The sequence below is a fragment of the Melozone crissalis genome, unplaced genomic scaffold, assembly GCF_028551555.1.
Source record: "Melozone crissalis strain CALT ecotype California unplaced genomic scaffold, PUWL_Pcris_2 ptg000042l_1, whole genome shotgun sequence".
NCBI classification, from domain to species: Eukaryota; Metazoa; Chordata; class Aves; order Passeriformes; family Passerellidae; genus Melozone; species Melozone crissalis.
Window position 1 is genome coordinate 31,934,348 of NW_026535820.1, and position 14,281 is coordinate 31,948,628.

At 38.4% G+C, this 14,281-nt stretch overlaps 1 protein-coding gene across 1 annotated transcript in view; it reads left to right on the forward strand.

Moving 5' to 3' along the window:
* The window catches only part of LOC128942401 (dynein axonemal heavy chain 5-like), a 147,795-nt gene that overhangs the window by 45,635 nt on the left and 87,879 nt on the right, over nt 1-14,281 (forward strand). Inside the window, exons 41-44 of the mRNA XM_054284848.1 lie at nt 873-1,045; nt 3,913-4,091; nt 10,010-10,197; nt 11,390-11,584. Coding sequence (XP_054140823.1) covers nt 873-1,045; nt 3,913-4,091; nt 10,010-10,197; nt 11,390-11,584 — 735 coding nt within the window. The remainder of the gene's footprint in view (nt 1-872; nt 1,046-3,912; nt 4,092-10,009; nt 10,198-11,389; nt 11,585-14,281) is intronic.

Genomic DNA, 14,281 nt, shown 5'->3' on the forward strand with positions numbered 1-14,281 from the left:
CTGAAATCCAGAAAGAAAACTGCTGGCTTCTAAGATAAGCATGGTGTTTTATCCTTTGCCTATAATTTTAAATTTATCTTCATAATTATTTGCTTAATTAATTTAATATCATATTATAATAAAATTATGGAAAATTGTTTAAATTTGTAGGTGCTGTATACAAAATAAAAAGTCAGGAGAAAGTCCACAACTGGGGAAAGGGTTTTTAAATGGTATATGTAGTAATAGCCTTCTCTCTTAAAACATTCTATTCTATTCTCTGCTAAACACATCCTTTAGTGATTGAGATAAAAGAAAGGGAAGTGGCTGAGATTCCAGAGCCTCCACTTCACCTTACACTGTGTTTGCAAGGCCAATAACCAGAGCAACATTTTCTGTAAGAGGCCAGTGGTTTTGAGATCTAGTGTCAATAATTATGAATCTATTAACTATCACAAATCTAAATATGTGTGTAGCAAGTTCATACTGAAAATACAGCCCAAATAAACAAGCATTCATTCATCTATACAACACATTCAAATACTGTGCACAATTTAATATTTCTGTGAGTAATGGTGCAGTTATCATGCAGGACAGCCAGTACTGTTCATTTTTTATGTTTTCCATGACTGTTTTTCGATATCTCTGTAAGACACAATTCATAGTCTCTGTGCCCAAATCAGAGGAAAATCAAAGTTGACAGAAGGTTCAGAGCATGTCATAGACAGGTTTGAAAAGATAATTCTGGATGCCTTGACTCCTGACAGATTCTGTGCTTGTTCTTCAAGGTCATGAATTTATATTAAGCAGACTTTTTTTTTTTCTGTATGGAACTTAAGATTAATTTGTTACTGATTCATTTCTGTATTAATGATTTTTCTTTTCCGTAATAGGTCCGTATGAACATTAAATCTCCATCTGATTTTGAATGGCAAAAACAATCTCGATTTTATTTTCTTGAAGACTTGGATAAATGCATTATCAAAATCACTGATGTAGAGTTCAGCTACTGCAATGAATACTTAGGCTGTACAGACAGGCTTGTTATAACTCCCTTAACTGACAGGTATTTGTAAAAGGAATGAAATGCATAGTATTGGAGCTAAGATTTATTAATATTTCCTTTGACTTAATTCTTTTAATGAGTCAGAATTAGGTTGCTCTACAATGCTGCAATATCGCTGGTGAACAGCAGAGGCCAGTGCTTATATATTCAGCTATTGAAAGCAGGTTGAATTTGAGTGTTTGATTGAGCTATAAGAGCTGTGATGGGCATTAAAAAATTTACTTGTTCTCAAGATAAACATGCCTGAACACCATAGACGTCACTAGCCTAAACAAAGTCAGTCTAAACACCAATATATTGCTGCTTTCAAGAAGCAAGAGAATTGGGAATGTTGCATGAGAATTTGGAATTACAGCAAGTGATTAATTTGAAGGCAACCTGTAGGAAAAAGCAGTAACTCAGGACAGAGCATTGCATAGCTACTTCCAGTATGGTTTTAAGCAAAGCCTATGGAGAATTGCAGGAATACAAATACAGAAAACTCTGAGGGCAATCACAAGGAGAAGTTTTTATTGCTGGAGTGTTAGTTATACAGCACAGTATAAACTTCATTAAATGCTTATTTTCCTATAGTGCTTGATTGGCGCTTCAGCTAGGCAAGAGGCAGATTATTTGCTATGCCAGAGCTTGTTGTTTTATATGTGGATACAAATGTCTAAGACTTAATACTTTGCCTATTCAGTCATTTATAGAATTATAGAATGGTTTGGATTGGAAGGGGCTTTAAAGATCATCTAGTTCCAGCCCCCTTGCCTTGGACTGGGACATTTTCCACTGGGACATTTTCCATTTTGCTCAAAGCCCCATCTTGAGTTAATGTTGGAATTGTCTTTGTATTCTTTATGCTACTTGATTTTATTTATTAATGCAAACTCAGATTTTTTGCCTATTTCTGAACAAAAATTATTCCCTGTGAACTATTTAAGATAGCCAAACCTCTGCATGTGGATACCTGGCTTTTAATAAGTAGCACACATCTCCCAAATTCTGTTATGCACCCTACTGTTCCTGTGTTAGATAGAAGTTTGTTTTCAGCAGTACACATGTAGTTGATTAGTGGCTATGGCAGCACTAACACACTGAAAATATTTTTACCCACCAGGAGACCCAGTATCAAGAAAATGTTGTCTTTCAAAATTTGTTCACAGAATTAAAATGCAGCCAGGGAAGTGGTTATGGCACCAAGCCTGCCAGAGTTCAAAGGTGTTTGGATGAAGCTTTCAGGCACGTGGTGTGGTTTTTGGGTTTGTCCTGTGCAGAGCCAGGAGCTGGACTGGAACTGGACAGAGGATATATTATGATTCTACAAGATGCCATGTCACACAAGATTGAAAATGAGCACAAGATGACGTGATTAAATAAAACAAGCCTTTTAAATGAGTTTAAACTATAATAATAAGAACAACAACAGAAAGAGCAGGCATATCTCTCTTTGGACATACCTGGAAGAGCCAAACAAAGCTGCAGGGATTGGAATCTATCCACTATCACACATTGAAAGGGTATTTGAAGCAGAGATGTTTCCTAATGTTAGCATGGGAAACTAATGTGCCTAAGCAATGTTACACAACAGATTTTATTCCCCTTGTGGGCTTTTTCCATTTTAATATTTATAATACTGCTGCGTGGAATTGTCTGATCTTCTGAAAATTTTCAGGTAATGGTGTCTTTGTTCCATTAATCAGCTTGGAGTCAAGTCCTGTTTGGCTAATGATTTCACATTCAGAGAGATTCCCTAAGCACGTGATAAATACACACAGTTGGTGGTACATTGCATTAAGATAATGGCACTAAAACGGAATGCTCCTACACATCCTATCAGACCCAGTCCATGTCATGGCACACACCAAAAATGAAGTGAAAGGTCTGCATAGAACTTGTGCTGTATATTCAGTTTGTCCTTACTTTGTTTTCAGTAGCAGAATTGTTAGGAATGTTATTTTTTATGTGTTAAATTGTGGTCTCTTAACTGATCACTGAGTAATAATGTGAAAAATCATTCTTACTGCTGTTGGGTTAGGATGAGTATTCTGTGATTTCTTAAGTCATACTAGGTGCTATCATTTGGGATTTTTTCCAATGCCCATTTTATCTCCCCACATATATCATAAAGCTATTGAGTTTCACTGTGCTAAAATGTGTTTGCTGTGATTTTTGATCATTGGAGGTTAGAACAACAGGCTTCCTTACACCCTTCAGTAACCTCCACATCATCTGGGGAGGTTGAGACTTAAACTTGAGGATCTCAACCCAGGATGGAGGCTGAAGCAGAAGATTGTCATAGGACTCATAGATTCCTCCTCTTTCTCCATTGCCCATTCAAATCTCTGCTCTCATCCATTGCCCTCCTGGAGCTCAAAGACCTCACATGACTGGCAGCAGTGCTGTGGTTTGGCATGCTGCTATGGAAATGTCAAGAGCAAGAGGTGCTTCCAGCCTCTATGCCTCCCTACTGCCAGATCGGAGAGCCCATCATGAGTACTCTGGGAGGGAGAGGGAAAAGGCAGAAATCCAGTGGCTCTGGGTGCTGGAAAATGAGGCTGTAATGGAGGAAGGATGTATGATAGTCTGAGAACATCACAATACTACAGTATTTTGGTATTCAGCATTTAGAACTGAACTGTGGATTTCCTGGGCTGTTGCAGTCATGGCTGTGCTGGATGAGTGCTTTTCTTGAGGTAGAGCAAAGCTGGTCCTGGTAACTCAGCTTCACAGTGTGCAAGGGGGTGACTGAGGACTCACCACACGGAAATACATTTCTGCCCCCTTCCTCAGCTCTGGATAATCCATCTGTTGTGGTTGCATTGATGGACTTCAAGTAATTAATGGTAGGAAAAGATTCACAGATCTATTTGTCCTGTCTTTAGGTGTTACATCACTCTGGCACAGGCCCTGGGCATGAGTATGGGTGGTGCACCAGCAGGACCTGCTGGGACAGGGAAAACAGAGACAACTAAAGACATGGGCAAATGCCTGGGAAAGTATGTTGTGGTTTTCAATTGTTCAGACCAAATGGACTACAGAGGACTTGGTCGTATCTATAAAGGTAAGAAAATACCTTTTATTTATTCTTTTTAGAGTTGTAAATTTTTGCCCCTTCAGTGTAATGAGTTAGCAATGTTTTGGAAAGCATTTTCACCTCTGTTTCCTCTTATTTCCAGGCACTCATCAACTTTACCTGATATTTGATTTTATTTGATTTTTCCATTCTTTCTTCCTGCATGTTTTGCAGTACTTTTTTGTTTGAATATTCTTCAATGGTGTTTCCCATCTATGTCTTATTTTCTTTTTTTCCTTTTAATCTTTCCCTTTAATCCTTGTTTGAGTGTTTTTTAATGCCTCTATCCTACGGGTTCCATGTGGAGAGGATTTATATTTATTACTTGCTATTTTTGTGTTGAACAAGACAATCAAATGTGAAGCTTAATGATGTTGTACAAGGCAGTGAAATATGCAAAGTGTTGCCAGTGTCTTATTTAACTACAGGACTCCTTTGAAGCCAGGTAAATGACACTGTGGTCAAACTCCGATAACTCTTCATGATTAGCAAAATTTTGAATTTAGTTTTGCAAACAGTGATCAGTGTGACCTTCAGTTAAGGTCACAAGTTTCCCAAAGCACCTCTTGTAACCCCCATAGATTTGGGCCAAGTCTGACTTGCACATCTTTTATTGTGTGAGCAGACCTTTAGCGTCATAGGTTTATTTTGCTCATTATCATTAGACAGAAGAGGCCTGGGATATCTAAGTGTTCTCATAATGCCAAGCACAGTCATCTGCTGTTCCTGCAGTCATCAGTCTGTAAGGAAGATGTCAGCCTTTGTTTCTCCTTGCAGTAGGTTTATCTTTGATGTCATTAAAGTGTTGTTGTCTTCTGCTCTGCTCCTTTTGTGAGAATCTTTATGTAAGGACCTCTTTTCCTGACTCCACAGTGATTTAACTTCTTTGTATTAAACTGTTTGTGACTCATGTCAGTTCAGACACCTAGTTTTATATCCTTGTTTTTTTCTGTCTTCTTATTCTGAGCACTTTGGTAACTTATCCTTTCCCATTTCAAATTGAGGCAGTAGTGACCATTGCAGTTTGTTGTTGCTTTCTTTTATTAAAACTGGACACAAATTCTGTCTAAAAGCACAAGTTGAGTTTTAGGGCTCAGTTTTCTTTTTCTCTTGTTTTTCTATAAGCTGACCATTTTCCATGTAGTATTGTCATCATATGCTTCAGAAGCAAAGTCATACTGTGTAATGTGTCCTTCTCTGGCTGACTCATTTAATGGCATGCTGGTGTTCAATATGAGCTAGGAAAAAATATTTATAGAACTCATCTAATTGCTGCTCAAGCAACCATGATGCCTGTGACTGCTTACTTCAGTAAATTTGCAAGTGGGATCATAGCTTGCTTCTCTGAGAACTTGCCTGAGAATTAGGTAATAGATTCAGCTGAATAGAGACTGAATAGTGTGGGTTTTTCAGCATTCATATGGCTGTTGTGTGTCTGGCAGTAAAAGTAAGATTCTGCTCTTACATAAGTCATTGATGCTTTCATTTGTGAAGGGGCATTTGAAGCCAGTTGTTTTGGGCTTAGTGTCACTACTTGCAAGGGCCTGGCTTGCAATCACCTTTTTATGTCTTTAAAATATCTGCAATTTCTTGAAGAGGGGATATATTGAAGTTAGGGAAGGAAATGAGCTCTTTTTGATTTAATATAAAGGGCAAAGTGAGTTCAGATAAAGATTCTTTACTGCATATAAGGTCTTCAATGGAAAAAAAGGATATTTCTTCTCAGCTGTAGAAGCTCTTTCACGCAGACTGATAAGAAAGTTCTTATTAACACACTGCATATTTCAGTGCTCACAATGGGAAGTTTTTCTGAATTCCATGTCTGTGCTAGGTTTGGTGCTTCATCACCAGAGTTTGCAACCCAAGCTTTTCACTTTATCTGGTGCTGTGGGTCAAGTCATCAGATATTTGCAGGTTTACCAGTGAGGAGAAAAGAGGCAGGGAGAGGTGGTGGTGTCCTGTCTGCAGGCATATTTCCAGACTTTTTCTGTAAAGACAAGACGTTTCATCTTCAGAAAAAAAAATATAGAAAAAGATAAGATAACTAATATAACTTATATTGTATACTATAGAATTATGATTTGAAGCTCTTCTGGTTGGGTCAGAGCTGTGTTTTGGTCAGCTCTGTTTGCTGACCAAACAGAGCTGACCAAAACTTGGTCTTTCTGTTTCCCTGTTTCTATCTGCTTTGTTTTTCTGTGTGACGCAAGAAATTCATAGGCAGATGATTTAGTTGATATGTTCAAGGCCTGGACTTTGATCTTTGATAGTTTTGTTTGTCAAATTTGAACCAAATGTAGATTCAGATACAACTTGTCATCTGAACTGGACCAGAGGTAACCTGAGACGGTACCAGGGATGCAAGTGGAAAGATGAATTTTCAAGTTTTCCCATATATCAAATTCAGTGTTGAAATTGGCCATGAATAGCGAACCAAGAATACTTGATCACTGTTCCTGAAAAGTGTTGGTGGATACCCTTCAGAAAACCTTTTGTCTGTGGTTGCCTGTGGATGGGTATAAAAGTTGTGTTTGCTTTGGTTCTCTTTTCTATAGTTACAGTCAAGCAATTCCAGTCTTACCTGAAGTAACTTTTTGTGATTTGGTATTTAATGCAATATTTAATGTAAGATTTTATATTTATCTTAATTTAGAAGGTGAATACACAAGTCTGGCATTCTGTAAATTCTTTCAGGATCAATGATTACTTTTTAGTTTGCTGTTTTCTGGGTTGTGCTTTGGCTAGACAGAGCTTTGTTTCAGTGACATTTCCATTGAATTATATCACTGTAGCTCTAGTCCTGTGTAAAATCTGGGGAAAAATGTGGAAAAATACATGTAAGGACACATGGCTCTGCATTGCAGATATGCATTTTATAGTCTGGGGGCTAATAGCTATTCTGTGAGAATCTTTCATCGTTTGAGAATCAGGTTTGTAGGATGTCTGTAGTGATTGGGGCAGGGGTGTTGCCATATTTTTTAGATATAATTAAAGATCTCTTTAGTCCTGCCATTTATTTTCTGCTTTTACTCCATTTCTGTATTTGATAACTATCATATGTTCAGCATGGAGACAGAATTTAATTCACAACATGACAAAATTACATTGTCTCTGAGCTGTTTTGCAGCAGAGAGTTTGCTTGCTGTTCCTGTGCTTGTGTGTGTTTTTAGCATAGATGTGCATTTTCTTTCCTTTTTCAATACCACCAGAATGAAATAATTTCACAAGAACTGAGTTTATTCAAAGCTGTGGGATATTGGCTTTGTCTGAGGATGAGGTTTCCTAACTCCATGCAGCAGGTGGCATTACAGAACAAGTGATTTTTTTTTTCCTTTCCCAAAGAAAACATTATTTGGTCAGAACTGAACCTCACCATTCTATAGAGAAATTACTTTCAAAAACCTCTAAGATACAGACAGTAAGTGTAAGAGACAATATTATACAGAGCTAAGTTTCTTAGTTAAAAACTATCCAGCTTTAGAGATTTTCCTTGTTCATCCCGAAGAGTAGATATTTATGTTTAATAAACAAGGCAGGAAAAATCACTTTTTTGGTTTCTTTGTAGGATGGATCCTAGGAGTCATATAGCACATGTTAAAAAAGGTGACAAAAGAATTGGAAAAATCTCTGCAATAAGTTTTTTTCAGGGAGCTGCAAGAATGGGGCGGCTCCATAAGGGAAGATGAACCAGGAGCTCAGGGAGATCAGCACAGAGGCAGGGGCTTCACTCAGCAGGGCACAATCCCACAGCAGGGCAGGTTGTTGGCAGCTTGTTCCCATCAGCAGTCCAGTGACATCAGATAATGTGAAATGACCAGCTGGATTCAGGATTTGTCTGGGAAGTTTAGTCAGAACCAGCAGGAGGCAGAACTGGGGTAACTCTGTGGAGCTGTGGGCTCCTCCAGGAAGTTCATTCAGCAATTCAGGATAAGAGGAGATGGGACTGTGCACAGCCCTGCACACAATACAGTTCTGACATGCCTGAGCTACAGTGGAACTCCTGGACTGGAAGACAAAGTCTGGATAGAAGCCTCAGGAAGGGCTGTTGAGGGCATCCAGGGCCCAAATATTCCTCACAAAAGGAGAGGAACATCAGTTAAAGGACTTGGTGCCACACCAATGAAGTCAAGGAACATTCATGATTTGTTTTCAAAGACAGTAGGATTGAGTATTTAATGTTTTAAATTTCGTGACTTTTGATAGAATTACTTCAATCTGTGTATCATTATGGCATTGTGGTATTTATATATATTCCACTTGCTTTTAATTTTTTTAAATTAAGCTCATGTAACTTTTCATCCTCTTCAGATTCTTTTACTTTGGAGTGTCTTTTTTTCCTTATAATATCATAGAAATTAATTAGAAGCAGTTTAGGGAAAGGTTACAGAAGGAATTGAGATAATTTTCATGGGAGATCTACAGTATTGCCCTGACTGAATTAAGCCTTAAGAAGACAATTTTGGTTGTACTACCAGTGATTTTGACCTGGTTCAACTCTAGTTCTTTTCTTCCAAAATTGCATGGGTAAAAAAGACCAATTGATGCAACATTATTAAAATAATTGGTCAATGGGCATGAAAAAACATAAAAAATGGATGTCAGGAAAGAAACATAAAAGTGGCATTAAGGGCACTTGGGGCAACATCTTAAAGGGAAAGAGAAGATCAGACAAGGAAAAGTAGAGGGAAGAGAAGTAGCATATTATGAGAAGAACAGGCTGAGCAAAGGAAAGAGAAAGAAAAAAAATCAAAAGAAAACAAGACAAAGTAAAAGAATATGTCTTCATAGTATTGTTATTGATTTTTGAATACTTTCTCTTGAACTATCTAAAGCTCTTAAGGAATCGACATTACACATAAACCACCCATAGATATATTTTACCAGTGCTATAGGCATTGCCATATAAAGTATGGGGTTCAGGGGAGCTCTGGGCATGGGTTATTCAACATTGCAAACACAAATGCCTTTTCTTGGACATGTGCCCTATTTCTGCTTTTAGTACTGCCTTCAAACTGCTTAAGCCAAGCTGAGCTCCACCACTCAGGGGAGTGAATTAAACTCCACTTCAGAACAGTTCTAGGGATGGGCCCAGGCAATTGGAAATACTTGTCCAGTGTGTTCTTTGGGAAGGGAGGGGTGGCATCCATGAATCTCCTGCATAGACTTACTAGCCTTTGTCTCTTGTGAAAGGGGTGTGAAAGAGCAGAGGATTATGTAACTTTCCCTCTACTGCTCTGAAAGGCTGCCACTGTAGACTCTCCTATTTCAATCCTGTTAGCACGATAGAGAAGAAGGAATACTTGACTCTCCCAAAAGCCATTAATTTCATTATATTTGTGGGGGTACTACTGTCCATCCAGAACACCATGGTCTGTTCCAAATAACAATTCTAAGTGTAACATCAGAATCTTTCCTCTATCTTGAACAGTAAGATGTTAATCTCCAGTAATTTTTAACCTATGAATTAATTGTTATAAAATGCTACAATGCATCTGTCAGAAATGTAGTGGTCTCTATTTGGTTTTGTGCTTTTCATTTAGGTAGGTGTTTCTCAAGCTCATCTTTGACAACTTCATCCCCTGCATAGATGAGTTTCCAAGCTATATGCACGTTTTTGCTACTATGTACAGTATTAATTAACACTTTCTGCCTAACGGTTGTTGCAGAAGTCTAGGATTCTTTGCAAAGAAGTTTATGTATCTTTCAAGGGGTAATACTTTTTCTGAGTGTCATTAATGCACAGCCCAACTTATTTCGAGTTTTTACTTCTCATTTTATTCTGCGTTCATGTTCCCTGCTCTTCTCACGTTACACAAAGTTCTATAGAACATGTTCTATTTTGTATATAAATTACTCTTGTTTGATCTGCTATTTTAAGAGAATATTTCTCTTTTTGCTTTTCTCAGGTTTAGCTCAGTCGGGTGCGTGGGGTTGCTTTGATGAATTTAACCGCATTGAACTCCCAGTTTTATCAGTGGCAGCTCAGCAGATATATATCGTACTTCAGTGTAAGAAAAAGAAGAAACTTAAGTTCACTTTCACTGATGGTGACGTTGTTGACATGGACAGAGAATTTGGTATATTTCTCACTATGGTATGTCTGTAAATACATGTAAATGGGATCATTGTGAAAAATCTTTTCTGTTCCATTTCCTATTGAAATTTTCCTGTTGAAACATTGGCACTGTCTGTTAGAAAATAGTTAATGAAACTTGAACAGTAATTTAGTAAAATAATTATGATATAATTTTCTCTTGTTCATATTTTTAACTGGATCTTAGGACTTGAGATATGCATTTATCATTAACTATGTATTTTAAGGACTTTTTTAGTTGAATATTTGACAGATGGAGATTAAACTTAACCCTCTCATATTTTTAGTCAAAGTCTGTCAAAATAAAACAGAATTAACCTCTGCAAGAACTACTGTAGCTGGCCTGGTCAGTATTTTACCACCTGTGAATAAGTTTTTGACCTCAATCCTGGAAGACAGCGTGAGGGAAACCACCCTCACTCTGATTCACTGGCCTCCTGAAGATTTATCTTTGGTGCCTGTGGACTGCTTCTAGCAGTGTAGGAGGCAAAGCAGCAGGAAAGTATAAGAATACCTTAAAATCATCTTTGTATCTCGCCCTCTGTAGCTACCTACATACCCACTCAAAATAAAAGCCTTTGTCTTTATTTTGGGGGGTCCTATCTTCGAAAAAGTGTTAACGTTATCATTGTAATTTGAAAAAGAGGGCAAATAAGTGCCAGACAAAGGCCAGGTGGAAGACAGGAAAGAGCTGAGGTGAAAGAAGTTATCAGTGCATAGCTAGTGACTACAGTTGTCACAACTGAGCCATGCAGTACTCATATGAATGACTTAGACATCTTCAGAGAAAGGTCAGATCCATTAGTTTAAATTATACTCAGTAATGGCTTGCACTGCTTGACTGGCTTTGCGCTGAAATGGTCTGGGAATGCTCACAGGGGACAGTAACCTCCAACACTGGAACACTGTCAAGACTCTGAGGAAGCAACCATTTAAAAGAGCTGCAGCAAGATCTGTAAGTGGCTGTCTGTCTATATCTTTTAGTCTTGGACATCTCCAAATAATGTGTGATACCCCATACTTCATGAACTGCAGTATTGTGGCAACTCTGCACTGATATGTACATCATGCTAAAGTTATCCTTTGTAATTTTGCATATGCTCCTGCATTTGCTGAATGGTTACCAGGAAGGATAAAACTTCCTAGCCTGCTGTCATTGTATATTGTGTGGATTTATAAATTGCATTTTCAGAACCCTGGCTATGCAGGACGACAGGAACTTCCCGAAAATCTGAAGATTCAGTTTCGCACGGTTGCCATGATGGTGCCTGACCGTAGCATTATTATGCGAGTCAAGCTGGCAAGTGCTGGTTTCCGAGACAACCAAATCCTCAGTCAAAAATTCTATACACTCTACAAACTCTGTGAAGAGCAGTTATCTAAACAGGTAAAATAAATATTTGTCCAACTGTAAGCTGTCACTGGAAGGATATGGAGATAATATACTTTCATAGAATTTGTAATTATTATTACACTCATGGGCCTACACATTTTTTAGGGTTTTCAGTTTCAGGTTCCAGAAACAGTGTCTGAAATGATCATGTTGTTTTTATTTTCACAGTAAATTGAGTAGAATGGGAAGTTTGATTTGTGATTCTTAAACAGAGTGCAGTTACTGGAGAAGTTATGAGGAACGGTGTATATTGCCGTGCTGAACTTGCAGAGGGCACATTTTTCAATGTCTTCACTTGTGAAGGCCAGGTCTATTTCAGAGGCAGTGTAAGAATTGTAAATAACTACAGAACACCTGCAAGGCTCTGTCTTTCTGAGTGCTACTAGAAAGAGAATACTGCTGTTCCATTTGAGATGGGGTGTTTAAAAGTAGAAACAAATTTGATTATTTCCTTTTGAATGTCCTATGCTGGCTTTTGAATGCCCTGTCCATTAGAGAATCTCAATGAGAAATCATATGAACAGTTGATAAATTGTGGCTCAAATGCCTGCTCTAGTTGGATAGTGATGAACCCGCTCTAATTGACTATACTTCTATATACTACTATACTATAATATACTACTATATTAGACTACTATAACTTTAGTTCTGTACCACATATTTATTAGTGCCTGGCCTTTATAAAACTAAGTTTTCCTATTGCCTCAGTGTGTGTGGTCATTTTTTGTCCAGGGCATGATTCTTTCCTTCAGTGTGAAAAAGGTGTATAAGCAGGCATCAGAAATTTGCCCTTCTACCTCTGCAAAAGTGCTTTGCTTGTTTTGTGTTGTCACAGATGCTGGAACTGGTTCACCCTTGGACAGTGTACTTAAAAATTTAATGCACTCAACCAAACAAAACCTAACAAAATTTATTTTAACTATCTTAAGGGTGTACAATATTTTATACACAATCATTACTGCATCTGCACAGAGAGCATAGAGTAGAGTTTCTCTGTGTAGTTTGGTCATTTCTTCAGCAGAAATTGCCCTCTGGAACCTCTGACATAAGGAGATTCTCCATTTATCATGTTAATAAAATACTGAAGCATATAAGTAAGCCTTATCAGTTGGCCTAGGTATCGTAGGAACCACCTGGAGGACTCTGTGAAACTGTCTGAGATTCCCACTGGGAAAACTCCTGTGCCAATTATTCAAATGCTTTGTTGTTAAGGCAGGTAGCTCAATCACCTTTGTCTCAGATCAGTCCTCTGCCTCATATATGCTGATGTTAGCAAGGGAGGTCCTTGATATTTATGAAGATTAATGACCAAGTGCTCTGGGTGTGCACATAGGCCCAGCCCTTAGACTCAGCTACATCACTATTTTATGTCTGCATCTTATGCTTGTCTCTCTCTCATAACTGAAATTCCATAGTTCTTGCTAAGGAAGCCATGATGTCTGTGGGGTAGAGTCTTCCATGCATATTTATAATTTCTTTAGGACCCCCTAACATTTCTACAGTATCCATCAGAGAAGTCTGCTATAGTGATCTTTCTTCCATTTATATCTTGTATCATATCATGGGTCACTATACTCAGTAGCATGAGCCAGGAAGCATGGCTTTCTGCAAGCCCACGGCACTATGCTAGTTTGTCCTGCCTGTGCCTTGAGCAGCCCTTTGGACAGTCCTGTTTTTTTGTCTAAATCCATTCTATATAGTCATAAAATCAGAGAAAAATAGATATTTTTCTCTGGGAGTTCTGGAGGTGAACAGGTGCTATATCTCTTCTCAAAGTGAGATCTGCTAGAGCAGGTGGCTCAGCACCTTGTCTAGATGAGCTTTGAATATCTCCAAGGATAAATAAACTCTGCACAGCTTCTTTGGTCAAGCTGTGGAAATGTCTGACCACCTTGTCTAGTTACTATTTTGTGTGTGAGGATGTTAGCAGAGACAGTGTTGAAATCTCTTGGAATTACTCTGCCCCGCTGTGTTGCCCTTCCAGCAGATATTGGGCTGTGTCAATCCCCCAGTGAGGATCCGGGTTTGCAAAGATGAGGCTAATTCCAGCTGTTAAAAGAAAGATTCATCAGCTTCTTCCTTATCAGGATCTTTACAGCAGACATGTACCACAATGTTGTTGAGCCCTCTAATTCCACCACAACTTCCCTCAACTGGCTCATTAGCCATCCTAAGGGAAAGTGTTCCCACTCTTTCACTTTTAAGGGCAGTGTCCCATCTCTCCATCCTGTCTTGTCCTTCCTAAAGAACCTGTATCCATCCATTGCTCATATGCCCCCACATTTCCTAGTTTGACTGTAACTCTGTACCTGCACACAGAGCTGTAATTTTTCTGGTTTGTTGTCATGTTGTGTGCCTTGGCAAACAGGCACTTCGAATTAGCACCTCCTTCTGCTGTGAGAACTTCTGCCACAACGCTGTTCTCTTCACCTGTCCTTATCTGTACACATGCACTTGAGAAGGGTCACTTTCCACACTGTTCCACCATCCTTGACATGTCTCTTGTCTAGCCTGGATCTTCTGCTTCTCAGTCGGGTCCACCACTTCCTTACTTGAATGTATGTTGTTATTGTAGTAGTAATGAAATAATTTGAAACACTTGCTGAAGTTCCTTGTGAAGTTTGTTCTAGGTTGGGGAATGCATCTAATGCAATATGTGATTATACAGAGAGAGATATCTAATGAGTTAAT